At 35.6% G+C, this 25,933-nt stretch overlaps 2 protein-coding genes, 1 long non-coding RNA gene and 1 pseudogene across 4 annotated transcripts in view; 2 read left to right on the forward strand and 2 right to left on the reverse strand.

Annotated features, from left to right (window-relative positions):
• LOC107756585 (tsukushin-like) overlaps positions 1–3,188 on the forward strand; it is a 7,617-nt pseudogene extending 4,429 nt beyond the window's left edge.
• A 4,822-nt stretch (positions 3,189–8,010) lies between these two features.
• Positions 8,011–10,025, forward strand: LOC107756594 (uncharacterized). 2 transcript variants are annotated; one of them, XM_016573782.1, is made up of 5 exons: positions 8,011–8,458; positions 8,772–9,107; positions 9,227–9,376; positions 9,505–9,533; positions 9,628–10,025. In XM_016573782.1, exons 1-5 carry the CDS (start codon positions 8,401–8,403, stop codon positions 9,733–9,735), a joined length of 681 nt encoding a protein of 226 aa, XP_016429268.1. In that variant the 5' UTR covers positions 8,011–8,400; the 3' UTR covers positions 9,736–10,025. The 2 variants fall into 2 exon arrangements, with proteins under 2 accessions (XP_016429268.1, XP_016429259.1); XM_016573773.1 differs by having other exon boundaries at positions 8,015–8,458; positions 9,221–9,376.
• A 148-nt stretch (positions 10,026–10,173) lies between these two features.
• Positions 10,174–15,575, reverse strand: LOC107756606 (uncharacterized). Its single transcript, XR_001641836.1, has 5 exons — positions 15,487–15,575; positions 14,375–14,474; positions 12,352–12,419; positions 12,053–12,091; positions 10,174–11,396 (listed from the first exon to the last, which is right to left on the reverse strand). It is a non-coding gene; the product is annotated as an uncharacterized LOC107756606 (long non-coding RNA).
• A 17-nt stretch (positions 15,576–15,592) lies between these two features.
• The window catches only part of LOC107757319 (rap1 GTPase-activating protein 2-like), a 12,056-nt gene continuing 1,715 nt past the window's right edge, over positions 15,593–25,933 (reverse strand). Inside the window, exons 2-15 of the mRNA XM_016574763.1 lie at positions 25,041–25,073; positions 24,416–24,448; positions 23,413–23,634; positions 22,863–22,966; positions 22,681–22,759; positions 20,150–20,203; positions 19,733–19,816; positions 19,530–19,630; positions 19,165–19,294; positions 17,766–17,921; positions 17,609–17,680; positions 17,439–17,525; positions 17,115–17,255; positions 15,593–15,730 (exon numbers count right to left, since the gene is read on the reverse strand). Of these exons, the coding sequence (XP_016430249.1) occupies positions 15,593–15,730; positions 17,115–17,255; positions 17,439–17,525; positions 17,609–17,680; positions 17,766–17,921; positions 19,165–19,294; positions 19,530–19,630; positions 19,733–19,816; positions 20,150–20,203; positions 22,681–22,759; positions 22,863–22,966; positions 23,413–23,634; positions 24,416–24,448; positions 25,041–25,073 (1,434 nt within the window). The remainder of the gene's footprint in view (positions 15,731–17,114; positions 17,256–17,438; positions 17,526–17,608; positions 17,681–17,765; positions 17,922–19,164; positions 19,295–19,529; positions 19,631–19,732; positions 19,817–20,149; positions 20,204–22,680; positions 22,760–22,862; positions 22,967–23,412; positions 23,635–24,415; positions 24,449–25,040; positions 25,074–25,933) is intronic.

Genomic DNA, 25,933 nt, shown 5'->3' on the forward strand with positions numbered 1-25,933 from the left:
ATTTACATTATATTTAAATTTTGTTATTTAGCAACTGCTTTTATCCAAGGCGACTAACAAATGAGGACAATAGAAGCAATCAAAACCAACAAAAGAGCAATAATTTACAAGTGCTATATTAGTATATTATTATAGTGTTATATTTCAATTTCACAAAGAAACGTACAGTAGTTTTTCCAAGCAATAATAAAAGGACACATTTAATTTATAATCTCTTAAATCTCATTTTGTAAAAAAAAAAAATTGTGAATCGAATCGGAAATCAAAATCGTGAATCGAATCGAATCGTGAAATCAAAATCCTGAATCGAATCGAATCGCGATGATTCCATTTTGATTTATCGTGCAGCCCTAATACATACACACACACACACATTTTGAACTTATTATTTGAACTGTATTAATCAGGAGTCCTGAAAATATGTATCATCATTTCCACAGAAATATTAAAACAGCACTGTCTTCAACACTGATAACAATAAGAAATGTTGTGTAAACACCAAATCAGCATATTACAATAATTTCTATTGGATCATGTGACACTCAAGACTGAAGTAATGGCTTTTTATTGATAGAATTTATATTGAATATCATTTTTATATTATTATTTTATTTGCTTTCATATTGAATAACCTGAATTACAAATTTGAATGTGATAAATTATTATTACAGAATTTACCATAAATATAGACTTAGATTTACAGCTTTTTCTATTTATTTCACAAATAACACTGATATTATAGATATTAATCATTTAACTTAACTTTATAATTTAACTTCATTAATTTAATAAGTTAATTATCTTAATAATTTCTAATAGTTGTTCTAATAATTGTTAAAGCATATTAAAGCATCAAAGACTTTGAGTTTCTTAATATTCTTTAACTGAATGATTATGTGTTAACCGTCCTTAAATTCTCCATGAGAACAGCCTTGCACCCTTGTAATCAAGACAAATTGTTGCTATAATTGAGAAATTTAAATTTAATAGGTTCTTTGATCATAAGAATGAGGTAAAATCCTTTGAGAATGTGCGTAAAATATAAAGTTGCACTAGAAGGGAAGAATATTTATACTTTTAGCGTAACGAATGAATCAACACAGACCCAGAGTGACAAGCATGTAGGTCCAGCTGCAAATAAATTACCATATGTAATGAGCGACTAATCTCTTCAAACCTCTCAAAGACCACTGAAGTGGGTTATGGTTCTGTTTTGATGGTAACATGGAATGCCAGACCCTTAAGGCCAGTTCACGTAAAGAACAATAACTATCAAGGTAACTATAACAACGATATTGATAATAGGAGATTCCGCACTGGTTGGTTATAGGAACTCATTTATAGGAACTAAACACCAGTGTGAACTGAGAACTAAATGTTGACGTTCACTTGATTTTGATTGGTTCATTCTGTTTTGGTACTTTTATGACTGTGAAATTTAACCGTGTACTGTGTGTTGTTTTTTTTTGGTTTATAGCTCACCATGGCCACATTGCTGTGTCTTTTCTTCTCTTTGCTTGGCCTGGCTGTCATGGGAGCGGTGAAGAACTGCCATCCGCAATGTCGGTGTGAGGTGGAGAGCTTCGGCCTCTTCGACAGTTTCAGCCTTACCAAAGTGGACTGCAGTGGAATCGGCCCTGGGAACGCTCCTGTCCCCATCCCTCTGGACACGTCCCATCTCGACCTCTCTTTAAACTCCATCACCTCCATCAGCGACTCGATGCTCTCCGGACCGGGTTACACCACCTTGGTTAGTCTGGACCTGAGCGGCAATCTCATTTCACATGTCAGTCCCAAAGCGTTCTCTAAACTTCGCTACCTTGAGACGTTGGACCTGAGCAACAACGCTCTTGAGGATCTCGGCGACGGCTGCTTCACCGGACTCCCTCTGGTTGAGCTGGACCTGAGTGAAAACCGATTCAAAGAGTTTAGCCTTGATCTGCTCACCACCAGAGCACAGGATGTACCAATCATGGTGGACCTGTCGCAAAACCTTCTTACCTCCGTTTCCAGGAAGACGCCTGGCCATCCGTTGAACATCAAGAGTCTTATGCTGGCAGGGAACCAATTGAGGAAGGTGCCGATGCTCAACGGCATCCCACTTCAGTATCTGAACCTGGATGGGAATCTCATCTCCAGCGTTGATGCAGGGGCCTTTGATTCAATGACAGAACTGGTTCACCTGTCTCTCAGCAGCCTTTCCGACCTGACCCTCATTCAACCAGGTGCTTTTAGAGGTTTGAAGACCCTACAGGTCTTAGACTTGTCAAACAACAGCCGGCTCAAGACCTTGAGCCCGGATGTATTTAGTGGACTTGTCTCTTTACAAGAGCTCAATTTGTCCCATAATCCTGTCACACCATTATCAAGGACCGTCTTTACCCAGATGCCAAGCATAAAGAGCATCTCTTTAGGTCCAAATGTGCATTGCTGGAAGACACACAAGCAAGGACAGTTTCACAGACAGATTGGACAAGCCAAACCCAATGATATACTTACCTGTGACAACGCAGGAATGATCTTGTGAGCCTGAAGTGCCAAGAAAGACTCCTTTTCTCATCTCTGTGCCTTTTTAGTATCTCATAAGATCTTTTATTTTTTGTAATTCAAGATTGCATCATATTTGCACATACTATGTCAACTAAGGTCCTTTATTTTACGTGTTGAGCACATTTAAGCACGCACAGTATATCGCAATGACACATGCACTTTAGTTATATTTCACTTAATATGTAACCTGTGATTTGCGGTGTGTTTTTTTCTTAAGTCTTAAAGTTTCACAAGTTGTGTATTCAAACACTTTGTACAAACACCAGTATTGCAGGTCAGTTTAGAAGCCATGGTGCCTTAAAATTGTAATTCATTAAGTATTTTGGAATAATACATTTCTAATGTTTGGATGCCCCTCATGACCTTATGTCATCATTTTTGAATGATCATAAAAGCTGTACAGTTTACACTAATGCATAATTAAATGTATATATTTTCAGAAGGTTTATAATGATTTGACCTTAAACACTGAAGGCAATACAATTTGGTATATTTAATTTAGGTGTTTTTACTTGGTTGAAAGTGGGGCATTTTTGACAGAAGCACAAAGGATAAAATACAATATGCGGAATGTACATTTTGCATTATAATGTAATTTATTATTGCATTATATTGTTCTCCTAATACTGAACCTAAAATATGATTTACAAACTACAAAATCACATCACGTAGACTGACACTTGAGGGAAATGTAACATTAATGAGTTCACATCTCTTTCTAATTCCTAAATTGCCATTTCACAGACGTTTACTTGATGTTGCTCTGACATTTTGCACTTTTAATGTTTAACTTTTAAAATAAAATGCATGATGGTTGTTCATCATGTGAGTACAAAACTATACTCCTAATAAAAGATAATCAACTTTACACATATGCCAGTATGTTTGTGCTCAGTTTTGTGATTTAAAGGGGTCCTGTTATGCTCTTTTACAAAGTCTTGATTTTGTTTTGGGGGTGTACTAGAACAGGCTCTCATACTAGGTTGTTCGAAAAACACATTATTTTTCACATATTTTACATTATTACAACATCTCTCTCCCCAGTCTGGCATGAACGGCTCGCACTTCCCCAAACTGTATCAAAACTTCCAAAGTTAAGCCAGGGCCGACGTGCATTTCGGCACATCTTTCTGAGTCACGCAGTGTGTTTAGTCATAATACAGGCCTCACTAATGTGGTTCTCCTCAGTCTAACACACTCAGACAGCCATGATTTGTTCATAAAAAACACACCCAGCGTTTTACCCTACACTTATTTGACAAGAATAAGGCATTATCCATTCACTCATACTAACCATGGACAGCCGTTTTAGGCGAACAGAAGACTTGATGGCTGAATTGGAACAGATGACTTCAGCCTGTCAGGCTTTAGGCTTTTAGGCCTCACAGACCAAGTATTCATATATCCCCTTAGCTGCTCTGAATTATTGCCAAGATCCAGCTCTTTGAAATTCTAGGAGACTAATGCCAAAGACACATCCCCCTCTTCTTTTCTACACAAAAGCTTTGTGGAAAAAAAGGTTTACTTAATGGCTCAACTTTCTCTTCATTACTTTGCACTCTCTGCTATGCTCAGGATAAATAAGTAATGTAAATAAACGGGCCAAAGAGGAACAAGAACAAACAATCAGTGAATGTTATCATGACTTTCTCCCCATTTTCTGTGATTTCTCAAAAACACCATTTTAAGAAGGCAAAATCCTTCAAAATAAACTAGATTAGCATTTCCTGAAGGAAATACCATTGCTGTAATGCAGCAAAAGATTAACTTTGGCTCTTTGTAAATAAAAAGTCCAATCACAATTTAGTATGCAAAGGAATGAAAAGAAAAAATAAGACCAATTGCAAACCAGTAGTAAGCATATATTAGGAAGGGTTCATGCGTTTTTGCATGTAAAAACACCAGACGCATGGCATGTCTAGAGAAACGTTTTTAAGTTGAACTTTTAACATGTGCAATAGTCAGAGACATCCATCTAGCATGTTTACATAGAAAAACAATGGGAAAACTGCAGAAAATCCTGTTTTCTTTGCCATGCCGCTACGCTACATCACATGCTTTAAAACACAAAAACACATTCTGTGTGAATGTCATCATTGCTGCCAATTTTGAAAGATTAAGATTCTAGCAATCTATTTTAATAGGAGATATTCTGTGTTTATTCTTGCATTCTTTTAAAAATTATAGCTTTTTAAAAACCCAACAATAAACGTAATGAAGCCTGGAAAAAAATGCAGCCATGGTCATATTTCACCCATGAAAATCTCATGAATTTTTCATTGGAAAAGCATTCTTACAAAGTGCCATACCAGTGCTTGTTGTTTCACAGCATGCTGCTATTGATTTCCGATTCAGATGATCCACACCAACACAGTCTCATGGCAATTCGTAACTATTTTACTGTTTGGCGAATTGATGTGCTAATTCATATGAATTCGTACAATCTCATTCTTATGTTTTCAAATGATGTATTTGATTCACATCATACAAATTCATACAAAGTCTCCACCTCGTAATATTGTTTTGTTTCTCATGAGATCAGGCTGTGTATACAGTACAAACAAATTAAAGTTCTCATGTGCTTCTTTGAATAAACAAAGGCAGGTCAGTAATTATTCTTGGCTGATATTTAGTTCACCATGCTTTTAAAAAGACACCACATAAAAAGCAAACAACATTTCTCTGGATTTCACATCCTTAAAACAGTACCAGGTTTTTTTTTTTTTTATCTATGTCTGAATTTTATTTTTGCTCTAAATATTCTCTAAAACATTCAGTAGTTCAGACTTTTTTTCCTCACAATTCTGACCTTTTTCAGAATTTCGACATATAAACTCAGAACTGTCAGATATAAACTTCTGAGTTTACATCTCTGAATACTGAGTTTATATTTCACAATTCTGTTTTTGTTTCCACCATAGAATAAAAAATGAAAAAGATAATTGCAATTTGTTATTTCAAAATAACTGCAATTCTGAGGAAAAAGTGAAGAATTGGGAGATATAAACTCAGAACAGTGAGACATAAACTTGCAATTCTGTGAAAAAAAAAGTCAGAATTGGAGATTTAAACTCAGAATTCTGACTTAGTTCATAATTCTGACTTTTTTCTCTTAATTATGAGTTTGTATCTCACAATTCAAAATTTTGAGAAAAACAAGTCTGAATTGTGAGATATAAACTCAGAATTGTGAGGAGAAAAATGTCTGAATTGTGAAATAAATAGTTAAAAAAAATTTATTCTGCGGTGGAAACGGTCTTCCATGCTTAAGTGTGTTGCAGTGCACAGAAGTTTCATTCTCCAGCTGCTGCTGGAGTCACACACAGTAAAGTCATCTTCAGTCCCTTTTGTTAAAGACTCAGCGCAAGTCTCACAGTATCAGAAAACCAACACAATAGAGGCTTTCTCACTGTAACACTGCGTGCAAGAGAAAAGCTTTATTGTGCACCAGAATAGACACACCAGGCTCTGTGTTCACACGTCACGCTCAACCAGGTTAGTGTTTTGTGTCAGAACAGGCCATTTGATGTAGCTAAACTCCCTTGAGAGGTGCTGACCACATAATGATGTTTACATTCCATGTAATGCATTAGTGCAATACCATAATACAGTACACTTGTAATTTTTTGCATACCTCTGCAGCGTGGATTCAAGAAACCTCAGAAGACCTGGTCTGATCACTGGGAAAAAAGAGCCTTGTTGTACATTCAGTGAAGGCTGAGGAAATGCCTATGGAGTAATCTGATCATGGTGCAATCTGTACTGCCAAGAAACCATTCTTTCTTGGGACTGCACCATTCAGAGGACACTAATCTGCCTTTTAAAATAAAAAAATAAAAATTATTTGTACAGTACATGGCTGTGAGCATTAGCTAATTCCTTTGTTCGTTATGACACTGTAGCATCAAAAACATGGAATTGCCAGTTTAGTCACTGTTGTTTGCTCCTGAGCACAGACCTGTGAGTGTTTGCTTTTACTTACCTGTTTTAAGCCATGTGGGTTGACCAGCAGTGGTCCAGCACACACTCATTCCTGCCCATTCCTGGGTGGTCACTGTCCAGTTTCCTGTTTTGACTGATAACAATAAGGATTGGAGATCAGATTCACTTTCAGACCTGTAAAAGGTCTGTAAATGAAAAAAGTTATTTTGCAAGTACAAGCTTATATTAATATGACTCAACTAAATGGTTAAATGATTTTGTTAGCTCTTGCGTAACTTAGGGTTGGTGTTGTACCACGCGCTTTCCAAGAAAAACAGACATATCCTGAGACTGTAAGTCTACACTGACGTCCTACACATCTGGTTACCATTAAGGTCCATTGACTCAAGTTACTCTCTGCAGGAAACAATCGCACAGCTCAAAGGAACCTTCTGAGGGAGCCTCCCTTTGCCAAAATGCTGCCCGAGTCTCATTTGTTGCTTAATGTAATAGTTCACCCAAAAATGATTAAATTGTTGAGTTGTTAAACCTGTATGACTTTCTTCTTTGCAACAACAACAAAAAAGAAGATATTTTGAAGACTCTTTCCATATTACAGTTAATGACCACATTTGTCACAGAAATAATGTATTGCATATCAAGACAATGTGAAGGTAATATGTCTTAAAGCAACAGAGCAGCAGCAGCAGGTTCTGTTTAAGCTTGGCTTTTATCTGCAGCAGCTGTGTAATTGCCTGCACATGCCCCTTTTTGCTTTAACTATAGTCCAGATTTCCCAGCTGACTGCTGAGAAACTATTTACTTTCAGCACCACCACGTGGCTACAGCAGAAACCATTATTTAAGTTAAACTTCTCTTCTTCATGGAATTTCACTGACAGTGTTATATATGGCACCATGCAACAATTTTACCTAAATAAATACTAATAATAATAATTCAGCCAGAACAACTGTGGCATATCTTAGTATAAATCACTCAAGACTCAAAAATTAAATGGATAAACAAACGAATAAACAGCAAATCACTGTTTTCAGAATTTCATTTCCCTTATGCACTGCAAAAAAAAATCAGTATTTTAATCAGTATTTGTGTCTTGTTTTCCAATAAGATATTTGAAATGCACTGTTCTTTATTTAAGCATAAATCTAAATATAATTTGCCAGTGGAGTAAAAAAAAAAACGATATATTCTATATTTTCTTAATGTCTCTTTTTTCCTTTTTTATTCTCACATAAATATATCTTATTTTAAGGATGTTCAGATTTGAATACAAAATACTAAGAGTAGTAGTAGTAATCGTAGTAGTATAGTAATACACTCTAAACAGCATAAACACAAAGAAAATGAAATATCGACAGCATTTAAAAAATAAGGGTAAAGCCTTTTATACATGTTCTGGGTTGTTTAATTTCCTGCCCAAAGTGCCCTATGCTAAATTTGTCACATCACAGCTTGGCACACCACACAATCACATTGCAAGGAAAGATTCACATTTTGGCAATGTTAGTCTATCTAGATCCCACCATTTGTGTCCTAGTTTCAGTCCAGTTATAATGGAATGTCAGCAGTGATTGAGAGTGATTTCCCTGCTCCAACAGGAAGGATGTGATAGCCTACAGGTTTCCCTTTAGTGTTGGGTGAGCTTGCATGCCCTTCCTCAAGTACACATTTACAATACGGCTGAAGCTGCCAGATATGTACCGTAATTACCGAAAGAGGAGTCAATTTTCCTGCAGTGAATAAAGAGAGTGGGTGTTTACGGAGCTAGGAAGAGTTTAGAAGTACCCTTTGTTGTTCGTCCCCGGAGACTTGACAGAAAAGTTGGCTGTTGACTGCTCTTCCGAATCTGTTCTGTGGCTGCGAGGACAGTCGATAGATAGTATGGATAATATATAAATATTATAAAGGATGAAAAGAGCTTACAGGTGTTCCTTGACGTTTCTGGCACTTTTGTGTATTTTAAAAGGTAAGTTACTTCTCAAATTCATAGTTAAATCTGCTGCACTTTTAAATGTACTTTTTCCACAAATAATGTTTAGTATTGTAAACTGACATTTGCAGAGTGGAAACATTTTCGCAACTTTCGCTTGCTCACGCGTTATGGTTTCAGGTTTATGGTAATATTTTGTACGATTTTCTTGTTCACGCGTTTCTCGTAAGCACGCGACTTCACTAAAGTCACTTTAAGGGCTCAATAATAAGACAGTCTGTACAAAGTCCAAAAGTGCTTTGTATAGGCCTAACTAAAACTCAAGTCGCTTGTTGTATTCTCATTTCAGTATGTGAACTGTGCTCATCTGTTCGAGCAAGTCGTGCTACAAAGTTTGTGGCGGAGGGCGGCAGTCTCCAGTTGAGCTGTGAAGTGCAACACTGTGGGCTTCCTGGCTGGACTGGAGGATGGACTTTCCAGGAATCGGACAGAACAAGATTTACTTTCCTCACTCCCTCTGAACGAATCGAGATGTCCAGTTACAGCTCAACAGCCAATAGCACACATCTGTTACTCCACATTCACAACATCAACCAGTCAGATGCTGGAGCATACAAGTGCCTGATATCCTGGTCTCAGAATTTAACTAGCAGTGGACATGTGACATTTGTTAACGTGACTGCAGGTATATACATATGCATGCAGGACAAGCTGTTGGTTTGAAATGATGTTTCAATTTTTGGTTTCCTAATTTCCATACAATATATTGCTAACAATAAAATCTTTATTTCTGGACAGCAACAGTAGACTCATCAGTCAGAAGCCTCTCTCATAGAGTTCTGCTTTGTTTTGGTGCCTTGATGTGTTTTCCTGTTGTTTTGGGATTTGTTTGGTGTCTCACCCGGGATCCTCATCCACCACTACCCCCTGTCCCGCCTCACCCCCGCACGTCCTGTAAGAGTCAACTCCATTATTCTGCAAATGTGTCATATATCAATCAACTTATCAATTGTTTTTTATCTTAAATATTTAAAAATTATTATAATAAATTTTTTGGGGGGGATGACTTTTTCTTGTTCTAGATGCATCTAGAGTGAAAACAAAAAAGGAAGTAAGTACATCAGTACATTGTGCGTTCTGATAAGAATCGGATTTGTTTAATCAGTGAATATGATCGATTTATTTACTTGTCATTATTTGTGCAGCTGGTGTATGCAGAAGTTGCATTGAGTGATTCAAGGCGGCTGGATGATCATCCAAAACAAGCGTCTGAGCCAACGGTCTATTCCTCTGTGCATTTCAGCCGAACATAAAGACATCTTGCATTTCTATCTCACTTGTGGCTGTGGGTTATTTTCAATACCAGAGCAAACATGACTGTAAACACTGTGGCAGTACAGTTGAATTGTTAGTCAACAAGATTGAAAAGATATCAACCTGACTTGAGATCCTTTGAAATGTGAATGCTAACAATGTTACACTTTGATTTATTATACAGTGGTTGTAACGCCATACTGAATGGTGGTGTTCTTCCAGAAACACTGTAGGATGTTTGTTTGTGTATGTAGAATGTAAGATTGTACCTAAAATAAAAAGAGATGTATCTGAGCAAACCGAATTGGTGTCATTTTTTAAATGTTTTACACAACAGACAGGTATTTGACATAAAATACATTTTATTTTATAATAAATTCTTAATGGCACATGCCATAACCAAATATACATATACATAATCTTTTAAATTATCTGTTAAATTATTTTAATTTGACTCTGTGTAAATTTTTTTTTACGTAACATCAACAATTTTTAAAGCAATAAATTATGGCAGTACAAACATATATGCCAACACATTTTATGTCAGAGTTTGTAACTATTGTACAAGAATATTTAACTCGCTCTCTGCAGTCTAATGCCCTCACCATTGAGTACCGCTGAAAAACTAACAGAATCATAAGGAATGAGCAGAGACACACATATGTAAATAAATAACAACATTTCAAAAGAAAATCCTTCAAAAATTGTTCAAAAATTATTCTGCCAGCCAAAGTTGAATAACGAAGCATTTACAAAAAAGGACCTTTTTGTACATCCACAAGTCTGAAGTTAAGAAGAACCATGTTTATGTGTCTGTGCTTTCTCAAGTGTGTTTGAGAGTTAAAAATGAAATTTAATGAAGTAAATAATTTCTTTCTTTTTTTTGGTTCAATTGTGCAAATATATCTGTTCAATAAAGTTAGCAGTATCTGCCAACCCAGTGTTGAACAAATATACTGAAGTCTTATTTAGAGAACTAAATATACGCTGAAATAAACAAACCAATTTTGCTTTAAAAATATAATAAAATGTGTCTTCGCCATCCATGCAAGGTTATGTTTTTTGTCAAAACCCTTCCCCTTTTACCACAAATAAACCTTGGCAATCTTCATCTTTGGTTACCCTCGGGAAAGGTGAATTTGACCTTTTCACATCACTCAAAAATAAAAGAACAGACTCAATCCTCAGCAGAGCATAGTTAGTGTACAGTATTTTAAGGCTTACACTGATGGGCAGTGTTACAAGACTCAAAATGACCCGTAATCTCTGCAAAAGACTGAGTACAGTACAGGTGCTTATAATGATACTTTGTAGTCCTTATCTCTTGTAACATTTAATGACTGAGAACTCTTCAAGTATTTCATGTAGCTGTGATAATATTGAGCATCTGTCTAGAAAGCAATTGCAGTTAGGCAAGAATAGTTTCAACACTTGTTTGAGCACTACATTTACAATGTTGGAAAAACAGAGACGTTTGTTGCTTTTTCTACTAAGACTGGTGTTAATTTCTGTCCTCTAAACCCTTTTCGTGTGTCTGTAGGATCAGTTCTAACAATAGTGTTCAGTTGTGTATTATGTTGAACAGTGATAACTGTCGCAATGGCAAGAGGAAATGGTCCCTTTTTCTTCCAATCTATAAAAATCCATTCAAAGTCACTGCCTAGAAAGACAAAGAACAGACGCACTGAGTAAATTATGTACTTTTAAGAGTGCACAGATTCACTAAAGTACATATAAACTGAGATAGACACTTATTTACTTTTTGATCTGATACCAAGTACTATATATAACCACTATTTCTGACGTCAATATAAATACAGATAGATTTATTTTTCTAAATTTAATTTTAAACTTAGTTTACGTTTTAGCAATTTTATTATTTGTTATTTTGGTAATTTGTATTATTTTTTATATTTCTATTTAGCCTTAAATAAATAAATAAATAAACTATATATGTATATATATATCCGTAATTACCATTAAAAGAGGCTAAATCGGAAATGACCAGACTCATTTATTGTGTTTATTTGTTAACAAAATTATAGAACACATTTCAGTATTTCTACTTGTTCTGATGAGTAAAAGGAGAACTAGTTCTTTCTATTATTTCCATATATACTATACTTACTAAAAAAATCTTTTTTTTTTCACTTAAAATCTTTGATCCACATTCATTTTTATGCTAAATAATTAAAAGGTTATAAAATTAGTACTAAGAAAAACTTTAGATTTATATTTTTATGCAAGATTGTATTTCAAGATGCATCTGTCCATACCTAGCTTAAAGATATGTAATTACTGTAATATTCAAAGTACCTTATGTCCATGCAGTGGCTTCTGTCTGACCTAATGACCCTGAAAGAAAGAGGAAGGATTATTTTTAGTGAATGAATTCTAATCTCATTATTCAGTTTACAAATAGAATCAAATGCACTGTTACAGACTTATAACAACAAATGCATTTTTACTATAAAACCCTGAGTAACATACGCACTGTTACCATTTCAACATTGTCATTGTCATTAATCTGATCTAACATAAAACAACCGAATTTGAAACCAATTTCAAAATACGCCCAGTCAATATTAAAAGATATTCGAGGATACAGTACTTACTGTGGAGTGGCTCAGTTTGTCAAAGCGGAATTTCAAGTTTGACCTCGGTGAAGTTTTGCTCTTTCCATCTAAGGAAAACACTGGGTGAGTTCTTGTTTTTTGTTAAAGTGCCAAAGTGCAAGCATGTGTGTGCATGCAAGTATACTCATGTTTATGCACATCTCATAGCTACAAATATGTGGACACCACCTTGTCAGACTATTTCAACAATTATCAATTTCCTATTAATGGTTTTAATGAGAAATGTTCAACAAGCATATATGGGTCGGGTTTTCAGGTTTAAGTGTATGATTGCTTTATTTTTTTATTTCAGTTTTAATTGGAGTACTTAAAGGAACACGCCACTATTTTTGAAAATTGGCTCATTTTCCAACTCCCCTAGAGTTAAACAGTTGAGTTTTACCGTTTTCGAATCCATTCAGCCGATCTCCGGGTCTGGCGGTAGCACTTTTAGCTGCAGCTTAGCATAGATCATTGAATCTGATTAGACCGTTAGCATCTCGCTCAAAAATGACCAAAGAGTTTTTATATTTTTCCTATTACCTAGCTGTGGACTATTTCAGGCGCTGTGTAATATCATTGCACCTGCTGCACCCATGGTACGGCAGCAAAGTTCCTTGATTATTACGCCGGAATGAGAGTATAGTTCCTAGACATATCGGCCTAGAAAATCGCAACTTTTCATTTTCGTCGGTCTTCGTACACGATGTGACTACAGAAGAGTCTAGTTTTAAATAGGAAAAATATAGAAACTCTGTGGTCATTTTTGAGCGAGATGCTAACGGTCTAATCAGATTCAATGATCTATGCTAAGCTAAGCTAAAAGTGCTACCGCCAGACCCGTGGAAAATGAGCCAATTTTCAAAAATAGTGGCGTGTTCCTTTAAACTTGTTTATTTTAGTAAACATTTTTAACATTCTAGTGTTCAACATTTCTAATTTTCCAGTTTTTAAAGTAAGCTCACTCAAAAATAACAATTTGCTGAAAATGTAGTCACCCTCAGGCCATCCAAGGTATAGATGAGTTTGTGTCTTCATCTGAACAGATTTGGATAAATTTAGCATTACATCACTTGCTCACCAATGGATCCTCTGCAGTGAATGGGTGCCGTCAGAATGAGAGTTCAAACATAAAAACATCACAAAAATCAACAAGTAACCCACACGACTCCAGTCCATTAATTAACGTCTTGTGAAGTGAAAAGCTGCATGTTTGTAAGAAACAAATCCATTGTTAACTAATTTTTTACTTCAAACAGTCATTTTCAGATAAAATACAAGTCCTCTATCCATAATATTGCTTTCTCCAGTGAAGAAGTTGTCACATCTGAATGAGGAGAGAAATATGCATAAATCAAGCACCGTTTACAAGCAAACACAGTCCAAAACAGTTCTAAACAAATATGTTGGTGGATTTTGATGTGAGGGGGATGTGAACAGGGGATGGACTTTTTCAATGTATGAAGCATTATTATGGATTATGGACTGGTATTTTGGCCAGAAGCGACGGTTTAAAGTTAAAACGCATTAGTGATGCATTTGCTTCTTAACAACTTTTCACACCACAAGACGTTAATTAATGGACTGGATTTGTGTGGATCACTTGTGGATTATTGTGATGTTTTTATCAGCCGTTTGGACTCTCATTCTGACGGCACCCATTCACTGCAGAGGATCCATTGGTGAATAAATGATGTAATGACAATTTCTCCAAATCTGTTCCAATGAAGAAACAAACTCATCAAGAACTTGGATGGCCTCCAGTACAATTTCAGCAAGAAAATCAGACTTGTTGTTTATTTGTTAACAATAATTATAAAACAAGTTTCAGCATTTTTACTTGTGTTCTGATGAGCTATAGATGAAATAGTTCCTACCCTATTTAAACTATTACCAATTGCATATAAATCGAAAAAGTTCTGCAAGCACATATGGGTCTGGTTTTCGGGTGTCCACTTACTTTTGGCTGTGTAGTGTATGATTGCTTCAGTTTATTTTTATTGTGTATGATTGCTTAATTCACCTGTGGGACTGCGGCACATGATCAGCGGCGTTCCAGAGTTCTGGCTTTCCACGCTGAGAGATGGACTGTACACAGATGAAGCCGTGGACGGGTGACTGCTCTACAGGACACAACACACACCAAAAGTCAGTCTGAGTGAACTGCAGTGGTAATGTTAATACTAGTACGATTGCTATAGATTGTCCTAGAACTAGCTGTGCTGCAGTAATTAAGCATATCGACAGGTGTCAGGCTGAGTGGATCAATGCAAAGGGCCATTTAGTTTGTGATGGTTATCTGCAAATCATCTGTATACAGGAAGTTTCTAGATGAGACTGAAGCATAATTGAATTGTTTTCACAGTGAGCTTATCTAAGGCAGTTATTTCAAGAGCTTTGCTAGAGAAAGAAACACACTGCAAAAATGATTTTCTTAATCATATCTTAATCAAAAAAATCTATATTTTTGCAGTGTGTATCACCAAGATATATCTTTTTACAAAAAAAAATAGTTTGTAACAATATACACTGTCGTTCAAAAGTTTGGGGTCAGTACTTTTTTTTTTTTTGAAAGAAATTAATACTTTCATTCAGCAAGGATATGATAACTTGATAAAAAGAGATAGTAAAGACTTTTATTGTTACAAAAGATTTGTTTTTGAATAAATGCTGTTCTTTTTTACTTTTATTCATCAAAGAATCCTGAAAAAAGTATCACGTTACAAAAAAATGTTAAGCAGCACAACTGTTTCCAACAATGCTGATAAATCAGCATATTAGAATGATTCCTGAAGGTTCACGTGACACTGTGACACTGAGTGATGGCTGCTGAAAATTCTTCTTTTCCACCACAGGAATAAATCATATTTTAAAGTATATTAAAATAGAAAACCATTCTTTTAAATTGTAGAAATATTTCACAATATTTTCACAAAATGTATCATATTATGATAGATAAATACATTTATATATATATATATATTACATATTAAGATCGTATGCCGTGTCGCTTGTACTTGGTTTAAGGAGATACTTGAATAGAAAAGAGGTCAAAAATACAGTTTTTTGCAGTGCACTCTTGAATCTCCTGAAAGGTCAACAGAACTCTTTTGTCTGTGTATAAGTGTGTGTCACCATTTCCAGCTCCTCCAGTCCGTCTCCCTCCCCTGCTGTGCTGCTGAAGCTGCTGGTGCTGGAGGAAGATCGGGAGATATTAGCTCTGCCGCTACTGTATACATGTTTAATGTATTGTTTCATGTGCACTGGTCATCTGCATCAGTTCGGCTTGGTATTGATACACAGTCACAGCTGCAACGCAGATCAGCACCGCAGTATATGTGTGTGTCTGCAAACCACCCCACACACACATCCACCCTGCCTGAAAACACCCACACACGGCAAAATCATCCATATAGTCCCAAACACACACACAGGCCTTCTAAGAGCTTAGTCCAGAGCAGCTCAGTTTCATACATTTTAATATCCAGACAGACAGGATCACATGCACACAGACAGATAGACAAGTAAACAGGAAAATTTTAGCAGTACCATTACTGTGTACCATTTGTGTCCTACACAAAAATTACATTCAAAACCAGATGCTAAAAACTTTGTCTATACACATAACTGTTCAAAAGTTTAGGCTCAGTAATGCTGTTTAAAGAAGTCTCTTATGCTCACCAAGGCAGCATCTATTGATTAAAAAGATATTTCAAGCTAAGTTTGTGTTTTCAATAGAAGTCCTAACATTACAGTTTGGGGTTGGAATGATTTTTAAATATTTATGAAAGAAGTCTTATGCTCAACAAAGCTGAATCTATTTGAAAACCTGTAAAATTAGTCATTTTGTGAAATATTATTACAAAATTTAAAATAACTGTGTTCTATTTTAAAATATTTTAAAATGTAATTTATTCCTGTGAAGGCAATGCTGAATTAGTCTTCAGTCTTCAGAGTCACATGATCCTTCAGAAGTCATTATAATATGCTGATTTGCTGCTCAAGAAACATTTCTGGACCCACTTTATATTAAGTGGCCTTAACAACTATGTACTTACATTTAAATTAATAATTTGGTACAATGCACTTATTGTGTACATACATGTTTTTACATTGTACTTATATTTTAAAAATACCTGCATGTAATTACATCTGTAATTAATTTCTGTAATTACATTTATAATTACACAGTTGACCCATCCCTTACACCTTAACCCACCCTTAAACCTACCCATACCACCAAACCTGTCCCTAACCTTACCCGTATCCCACCTCAATAGCAGCAAAAGTGTTTTGCAATACAACATGAACACAATAAGTACATTGTACTTAATTTTTGATGTAAGTACATAGTAGTTAAGGCCACTTAATATAAAGTGGGGCCACATTTCTTTTTATCAGTGTTGAAAACAGTTGTGCTGCTTAATATTTTGGTGGAAACCATGATACATTTTTTTCAGGATTCTTTGATGAATAGATAGTTCAAAAGAACAGCATTTGTTTGAAATAGAAAACTTTTGTAATATTATTTGTCTTTATTGTCACTTAAGAATCCTTGCTGAATAAAAGTATTAATTCCTTTAAAAAATCTTACTGACCCCAAAATTTTGATTGGAAGTACATACTGTAGAATATTTTTTTTATATATATTTGAGAGGGAATTGAGAATACTTTTCTGAACAGAACAAAGCCAAAGAGCAACATCATTCAGTAAAATCTTTAGTTCTCTGGGTTTTTAAGCGGTCAAGGACAAGACATCTCACCTTAAAAGACTCCAGCAGCCCTCCATGACCTCCATTTTCTAGCTTTTCTTCATCTGTAGCTGAGCCCAGTCCTACTGTGGCCTGTGTCTGTCTGTGCAGTTCATCGTGAAGGTTATCTAACAGTGCTGCCCGTGTCCTCTCCTGTCAAACACACACACAGAACGACAGACAATGATTCAGATAGACTAATTAAAGCGATAGCTCACCCCAAAATGAAAATTCATTAGTAAATAATGACAGAATATTAAAATTTTGGGTGATTATTCCTTCAAATCAATTGTTTATACTATAGTGAATCCTGAATCTCAGGATCTGTTTTCTCACCTCTAGCTTGGCGAACTTGTCTGACTTGCAGCATGCATTTTCTGCGTTGATCAATTTTGTCAGGAGAAATTCCCGGAACTCGGGACCCTGGGAAAGTGTTGATCTCCATCATCTTATGACACAAATTATCATCTCCTACAACATTTAACTGAAGCAATCTTTTATGTTACCTTCTTAAAGACAGAAGGGTTTGGAAGAGGGGGGCCGAACGGAGGGACATCCTCTCGCGCTGTGACGGACACCTGTGAACACGATCAATATCTCAGATCAGCGGGATTGATGGGATTGATGGGCATCTGGAGTAATTCAGTGAGGTGTTTGACAAACCTTGTACGTGGTGTGATCAGTGCAGGGGTTTTCCGCCTGCACTAATACGTAGGCATGAAGGAAGTTGGATGCGATCATATCAGGTACGAATGGTGTGGGCTCTTCCTGGAAGACGGCTGCGACAATGTCATTGCCAATATGTCTCTTCCTCTGGAGCTGAGAGAATATGACACAAGAGGAAAATATTTATAAATATTTTGAATGCAATGGATTTACCAACACATTTTCAGCCCAGATCAACATACATAGATTATTAATATTTAGAAATATGATATTCTAAAAATATAAATAATTAATATTTGCACTTTTTTATTTATATTTATATTTTTAAAACACTTAAATTATTTTACAATGTGAATTTCATTAAGTACATGTCTCCCCAGTTGTCATTGCGGTAATGCAAATATATCTCATTACCGTAACACAAAACAATAATAGACTTTTTTAACTGTATAGTATTTTTACATCATGGTAATATCTTTAAATATCTTTTCTTTTTGCTAATTTAAAAAACAAACAAAAAGAAAACAGCCATAATTAAAATCATAACTGTCCACTACAATAATTAAGATTTGGAAGGGATTTGTGAAGATTTTTTTTTCTTCTGTTGATTTTAGAGTGAAATATTATCTAAAGTGTGTATGAAAACCTTGACAAATTAAAAAATAAATAAAGATAAAAATGAAAATATAAAATGAATCAATTATATTAAATAATTACATAATATTTAAATATTACATAATGTTAGATTTAAAAAGTTTAACTAAAAATGAAATAATATATTTAAAAAAAAATTAACATTAAAGGGATAGTTCACCCAAAAATTAAAATGAGCCCTTGATTTACTCACACTCAAGCCATCATAGGTGTATGTGTCTTTCTTCTTTCCGATGAATACAATTAGAGTTATATTAAAATATAATCTGAGTTATATTGTGTAAGAAAAATATCCATATTTAAAACTTTATAAACCATAATCTCTAGCTTGCACCAACTGTCGTACATGCGGTCCAACGTCATACACTAGAATGCCACTCTCTAGTGAACACGTGTACGATAGTTAGCAGAAGCTAGAGATTACAGTTTACAAAGTTCTAAATATGGATATTTTCTTACACAACGATTCGATTCAGCAGGCCTTTATTAACCCCCCAGAGCCGTGTGGAGTACTTTTATGATGGATGGATGCACTTTATTGGACTTCAAAATCTTAACACCCATTGACTGCCATTAAAAAGCTTGGAAGAGCCAGGACATTTTTAAATATAACTCTGACTGTATTCATCTGAAAGAAGAAAGTCATATACACCTAGGATAGCTCGAGAGTGAGTAAATCATGAAGAAATTTTCATTTTTGGGTGAACTATGCCTTTAAAAAAGTCTGGATTTTTTAGCCCACCTGCTGAATGTCTCCTTCTGTAAAAGGGAGTTTTGTGGAAACGTGAAACATGATTTCTCTCTGACGGAACGTAGTATAGACACACTCCGATCCTGTCTGTCCATGAGACACATCCAGACCGCCTCTGAACCTGAGCAACACAATACCACACACACCAGACAAATGAGTTCTGCAGAAGTACCGCTTAGGCAGATCAGTCTGATTACCGCAAACAGGCTTCCAGTCAAAATCACTCACAATGAGTAAATTAAATCAATTATCCACAAATGGATTCTTTGAATATTGTTTAATATTAAAACAAGCCTTTTATGTGAGCACAGGTGAACCTTGGCAGCAGTTTTCAGCGCTTAATCTCCATCTCTCACCCTTTAAAATCCTGCAGTTCAATATTGTCTCCTAAAACACTGAGGAATTCAGTAAAGGCTGGCGTCTCCTCATTGTTCCCGAACAGCTCTTCCTCTGTTGTCTGATGTGAAGAGACAATACCAGTGGGAAACGAAGAAAAAGAGCGAGAACTTCAGTCAAAGTATGTACAATGAAGACAACAACTCAAGACTGACTCTCTCACCTGACCAAACTTCTGATAGATGACTCCAAACTTGAAAGTGTTGTTCACTTCGTGCTCATCAAAACTGACGATCAGTTGCGAGGCCTTGGGCAAGAGAAAACAGAAAGTGAGAGAAAGCGCCCACAGGGGTAAATATGTGTGTCAGTGCCTTTCCATAATTCAGGCGTTTGTGTTTGCCATGCCTGACAGACCATGCACAGCCTTGAGATGGTCAAGGCTTCTCTCAAACACACTATGTAGTTCAGGCATGCCAGGCAGTGTAAAGCAGATGGATTTGTGACTCCCCTGGAGCACAGGAACATATTAATTCAGATGACTTGGGTACTAGGGTGAGACGGAGCAAAGCCCAGCCCTATTTCACCCTGCTGCCTTGAGTAGGTAAGTCACAGATGGAGTGAAAAAGACAGAAATGCTCACCCTAGGGTAGAGGACGGGGTTGAACTTCAGACCTGTGACGTCATCGCAGAGCAGCTGAAACACACAGGACACATCTGATGTGAACATCTCGCATCTTTTGAGTGGATTGAGGGAAGTTCAAAAGAGGTCTGCTAAGTCTTGAGAGACTTTGTGAGAGAGATTTTTTGAGAATGTGTGTCCTTGTACAATTTAACAGCTTGACTGCAGACCTACATAATGTAATTGTAGTCTATTAAGATGCCTTCATCTGACCAATTTTTTAATCCCAGTAGCCTTCACTGCCTATGATATCCCACAATCCTATGGGTTTTGGTGGTTGGATGAAAGAATTAAAATTTATAACAAACATTCAAAAGTTTGGGACCAGTATGTTTTTTTTTTAAAGAAATTAATATTTTATTCAGTAAGGATGCATTAAAATGATCAAAGTGATAATTTTGTACAAAAAGAAACCCTGAGATTTAATTTTTTTAATAATAAATCTTCAACTTTCTATTCATTGAAGAATCCTGAAAAAAAAAATTCCACAAAAAAATTAAGCACCACAACTGCCATTGACCGTGATAGTAATAATGTTATTTGAGCACCAAATCAGCATATTAGAATGATTTATGAAGGATCATGTGACACTGAAGACTGGAGTAATGACTGATGAAAATTCAGCTTCATCATCACATGAATAAATTACATTTTAAAATATATTACAATAAAAAAACTGTAATAATATTTCAGAATATTACTGTATTTTTGATCACATAAATGTAGCCATGGTGAGCATAAGAGACGTCTTTCAAAAACGTTTAAAATCTTGCCGACTACAAACTTTTGAACAGTAGTGTATGAAGAATTTTCTTTTCTATTAAATTTTTCTTTGGATGTGCAAAGCTCATTTGAACTTGATTTTTAGACATGACATTGGCTTAGAAGTGATTGACTTAAGTCTTAAGTGACTGACTGACTAGGCAGTGATAGGTTTGCACATGTTTCTCATGATCCTAAAGACTGTTTCATTGAAATATCACACTTACATGATCCAAATGAATTTTCTAGACAAATTTATTGTGTGGCTTTTAACTAAACATGAAATTAAGGGCCAGATTTACTAACAGCTTGCACCAGCGCAAACGTCTTTTGGCGTTAAAATAGTACTGTCAGGATTTACTAAAGACGCGCAGTGAAGAATTAGCGCTGAAAAGGCATGGACACAGTTAATTTTGCCCCTGACCTTATTGAATATGCATTTGTAGGAGTTTCCCTTTCAGACGCTAAATTTATGGGAGGAGAGTATTAAAGGGGTCATATGATGCTGCTAAAAATAACATTATTTGGTGTATTTGGTGTAATGAAATGTGTTTATGCGGTTTAAGGTTAAAAAAACACATTATTTTCCACATACTGTACATTATTGTTTCTCCTCTATGCCCCGCCTTTCTGAAATGCGTCGATTTTTACAGGCTCATCAGTCTGAAAAGCGAGGTGTGCTCTGATTGGCCAGCTATCCAGAGCGTTGTGATTGGCCGAATACCTCAAGCGTGTGGCGGAAATGTTACGTCCCTTACCATATTGTGATGCCCTGTCCCGCCGGAGCTACGAGACATAAACATTAAAACCCATTATAAACGAGGCATTTGTTGCATCCAGTGGGGACATAATTACGGATTATAATGACTTATACTGTCTTTTTACTCGTTGCGTTGCATCGCGCCGCGTAAACATAAAACCAAATGCATTTGTGATTGGAGAAATGACAAACAACAAGATCTACTCTACACTGCCCAAAAAACTCGCGTTAAATATATAAAATATAAAAACTCTTTAAATATAAAAAAGTTAGAACGAGCCTTTTTAGGTAGGTGTGGCTGACTCTTAACTTCTATAAAGAATATCTCTTTGGATTTTAGACTTTAGTCTTTGCAACTTTACAGATCTTCTTTATGCACCAAGAGCTTGTAACACTCCAAAGAGAAAGGAAAAATTGAAATTGCATCATATGACCCCTTTAAAATGAATCACGCAACGCGATTTACTAACGTTTGCGCCTGTCAAATTACTGGTATTTGCGCCATTATTTAACGCTCCAAAAAAGCAAGTCTTAAAGCAGACGCTAATTTGCGCTGCTCTTAGTAGATTGTGTGGGTCATTATGGAAATGATCAGGCTGCGTTTGTGTTCTTTAATTTGCGCATTCAGTAAATCACCTGTGGAAATTTCCACTCCCATTAGCGCTTTTTTGGAAATGCACTCTCATGCTAATTTGCCCTGTTGAGTGAATCTGGCCCTAATTCCCTGATTTTTTTATTTTTATTATTTATTTTTTTTCCTGAATGGCTGAGTTAGAGTGGATAATAAAGGAACTCCCAACAAGAACTGAGGATACATAGGAGCTCCTTCAAAGCATCCCGGTTATTATCAAGCCAATGGAACTATCTAAAAGACGGTTTTGATTTGTTTGGTCACTGCAACGTTTCCATTTGTGTTATTTAATAGCTTTGAAGACATTTATCTGGTGCTGTATATCTTGCCAGTACACACCTTGGCTATCTGTGGTACACTTGGTAGCTGGAGGAGGCCTTCAAGTGGGATTCGCTCATGAAGGGTCTTTGTTTTTGACCTAGAAAATGACATAAAAATAAATGCTCAGCTATTTACTATGACAATATAGGCCTATCTTGCAATGACTATACCAGAGTTTCAATATGTGCTGGATATGGCACCTGAGCATGATGCGGAGAGACTCCTGTCCATCTGCCTCCTCATACTTCAGAGACATGATGAGGTGTCCCATACTACTGGCTGTGCAGTAATAGTTCATGTGCTCCTGAGAAAGAGAAAGGTGTTTACACAGGCGTCATTTCACAGGTTCATTCCTCACATATTTCAATATGGAGAGTTTCATTTTCCAGTAGACTGGGTTTGCATTTTTATAACTCAAGTGTGGCTCTGTGTCGTTCCAGGCATGCTCTCTGTGACACACAACTGATACAAAAAAGTGCCGTACAAAATGTTTGTTCAAAGAGGCGCCATCACACCTAATATCCAAGTGGTATGAAGAGCTGTGAGTAAATAAGCTACAGGCACATGAAATATTACCTCAGACAAGACACTTACTTTCAGCTAAAAGGGCATTTACTGGCATTTTGTGGCCGTGGTGAGAATAACCCATTATAATGCATGGGTGTTTCTTCAGCTATGGCTACTTTTGGCCCTGTGAACTTACGGTGTAGAAATTAAACATACTGTCGGCATTAACAAATGAATCCTCACATTGCCCAGAAAGTGTTTGCGGTAAGCCCGTGAGATGCTGTTACACTCCAGCCTGTAGCTGAAGCCTCCTTCTCCACCAGGGCTCAGACCATCCTCTTCCTCCTCACAGAAGCTGCTGTCTGAGGACGTGGGCGTCCCAACCGGAGCCTCGGGATCCTCAATCCAATATCCACCAAACTGAGGTAAAATGACCTGAGGGTAGGGACCACTCTTCTCCAAGACCTAGCCAACATATATCAACAAATAAAAGTTATATTGGTTTCAATTATATAACTCAATAAAATCATTCACAAACCCTGCACATCAGCAACTTGTGTACTTATTATGATTATGTAAATATATCTTATTATTATATAAATATACACTACTGCTCAAAAGTTTGGGTTCAGTGAGATTTTAAAATCTTTTTGAAGAAGTCTCATGCTCACCAAGGTTGCATTTATTTGATCAAAAACACAGCAAAAACAGGAATATTATGAAATATTAAATTTAAAAAAAAATGTTTTCTATTCTGGTGTATTTTGCATAACACATAAAATCACAGTTCAAAGAATAGCATTTATTTAAAACAGAAATCTTGTGTAACATTACAAATGTCTATATGAAAAATATTTTAATCAAAGTTTCAATACATTTATAGCTTTAACTGTTAACAATAGCAGTGTTGAAGTTATTAATGAAAGCTAATGGCTACCTATAAAATTATGGAAAAATAAATAGCACAGTGTATGAGATTTGTTGCCAGGGACAACAGCATAGCAATCATTATCAAACATACATGCATTGATTAACCAATCAAAATCAAGTATTCCAGAGAGCCGTGTGATAAATAGAGACAATCTGTTCCTTCCAACCTTAAAACACTTGAACATAATGAAAACTCTCTTGTGCTAAATTACAAAACAGTATAGAGTACATAGAACTAGGCTTGATTTTATGTTTAATTTGAACTGTTGTGTGTTTATAAGTGTGTGTGTGTGTGTGTGTGTTTTCGTGGACTCACATCCTCAATCCGGGGGTAAGGGATGTAGTCATCCTGTAGGAGAGAAAAAGAAATTTGATAATAGAATAACACAGGAAAGTCAAGCACATATATCACAGTGTGTTTATTGCAATGAAAAATCCCAAGAGCAGGATAGAGGAATAATATCTACACCAGAATAGGACTGATAAAAAAAAAATCGAAATAACGGCAGCAGCAAGAAAATAAAGGTATCTGATTATTCTCAGCTTGCATTCCAATAATCATATATGGGATATAAAGGTTTTTTAGTCTGCTTTTGGACTCTCTGGCAGCATCTAAAGGCCATCATCACTGACCTTTACATCACTAAATGTAAAAAGTACTTCAAAATGATTGATGTTGATTGATGAGATAAAAAAAAAATCTAAATAACGGCAGCAGCAAGAAAATAAAGGTATCTGAGCATCTAAAGGCCATCATCACTGACCTTTACATCACTAAATGTAAAAAGTACTTCAAAATGATTGATGTTGATTGATGATGTAGAACTCAAGACTGTAGCTGATGTTTGTCAGAATATTAATGAAGAAGAAAAGACCCCACTCACAAACATGCACTTACAGACACAATATACGCATACACACATTCAAAATACCAGCCAAACCTTGTATTTCTTAGTCTCCTCGGTTTTGGGACTCTGCCGTGTCCAGGTAAGCAGAAGAGAGTGAAAAGAGGAAGAATAAATGACAAACTAGAACATTAAACCCTGGTGGTCAAATGAGCTCCCCAAATAAAGCAGGTTTGTTTTACAGTCAATAAAGTCTTCTTAACCTGTTTGTCTTTTTTCCATTTTAAATTGTTTTTATTTTATTTTTATTTAACTTTTTTTTATGATTATGGTGGCTAATATCAAGTTATTTTGTCAAAAACTGTGGTTACCATGATAAATTGTTTCCACCTGCAGTCCAGGAAAAACTTACATGATAAATTAAGACAAATATTTAAAAATTTGAATATTTTTGAGGCAGAATCTCTTGTTCACTTGGAAACATTTATAACAATAATTTTACTGTATAACACTGTATGTACGTCAATCTCTTTATTTTAGATGTTTAGTACAGAGACTGTCCTACATGACATTATTCAAATTAAACAGATAATGTACATAATAGCATTTAGACATATAAATATATATATTTTTATATTTTAAATATAAATATATATATTTTAAATCAAAATAAATGGTAAGTTAATAAAATAAATTGCATTAACACTGTAAATACATGTATTTTATTTAATATTTAAATTATTATTTTTAATTAATTTAAAGGGGTCATATGATGCTGCTAAAAAGAACATTATTTTGTGTATTTGGTGTAATGAAATGTGTTTATGCGGTTTAAGGTTCAAAAAACACATTATCTTCCACATACTGTACATTATTGTTTCTCCTCTATGTATGGCCTTTCTGAAACGCGTCGATTTTTACAAAACTAATCGGTCTGAAAAGCGAGGTGTGCTCTGATTAACCAACTATCCAGTGCGTTGTGATTGGCC

This window comes from Sinocyclocheilus rhinocerous, unplaced genomic scaffold (genome assembly GCF_001515625.1).
Source record: "Sinocyclocheilus rhinocerous isolate Xijiao unplaced genomic scaffold, SAMN03320098_v1.1 scaffold1152, whole genome shotgun sequence".
NCBI lineage: Eukaryota > Metazoa > Chordata > Actinopteri > Cypriniformes > Cyprinidae > Sinocyclocheilus > Sinocyclocheilus rhinocerous.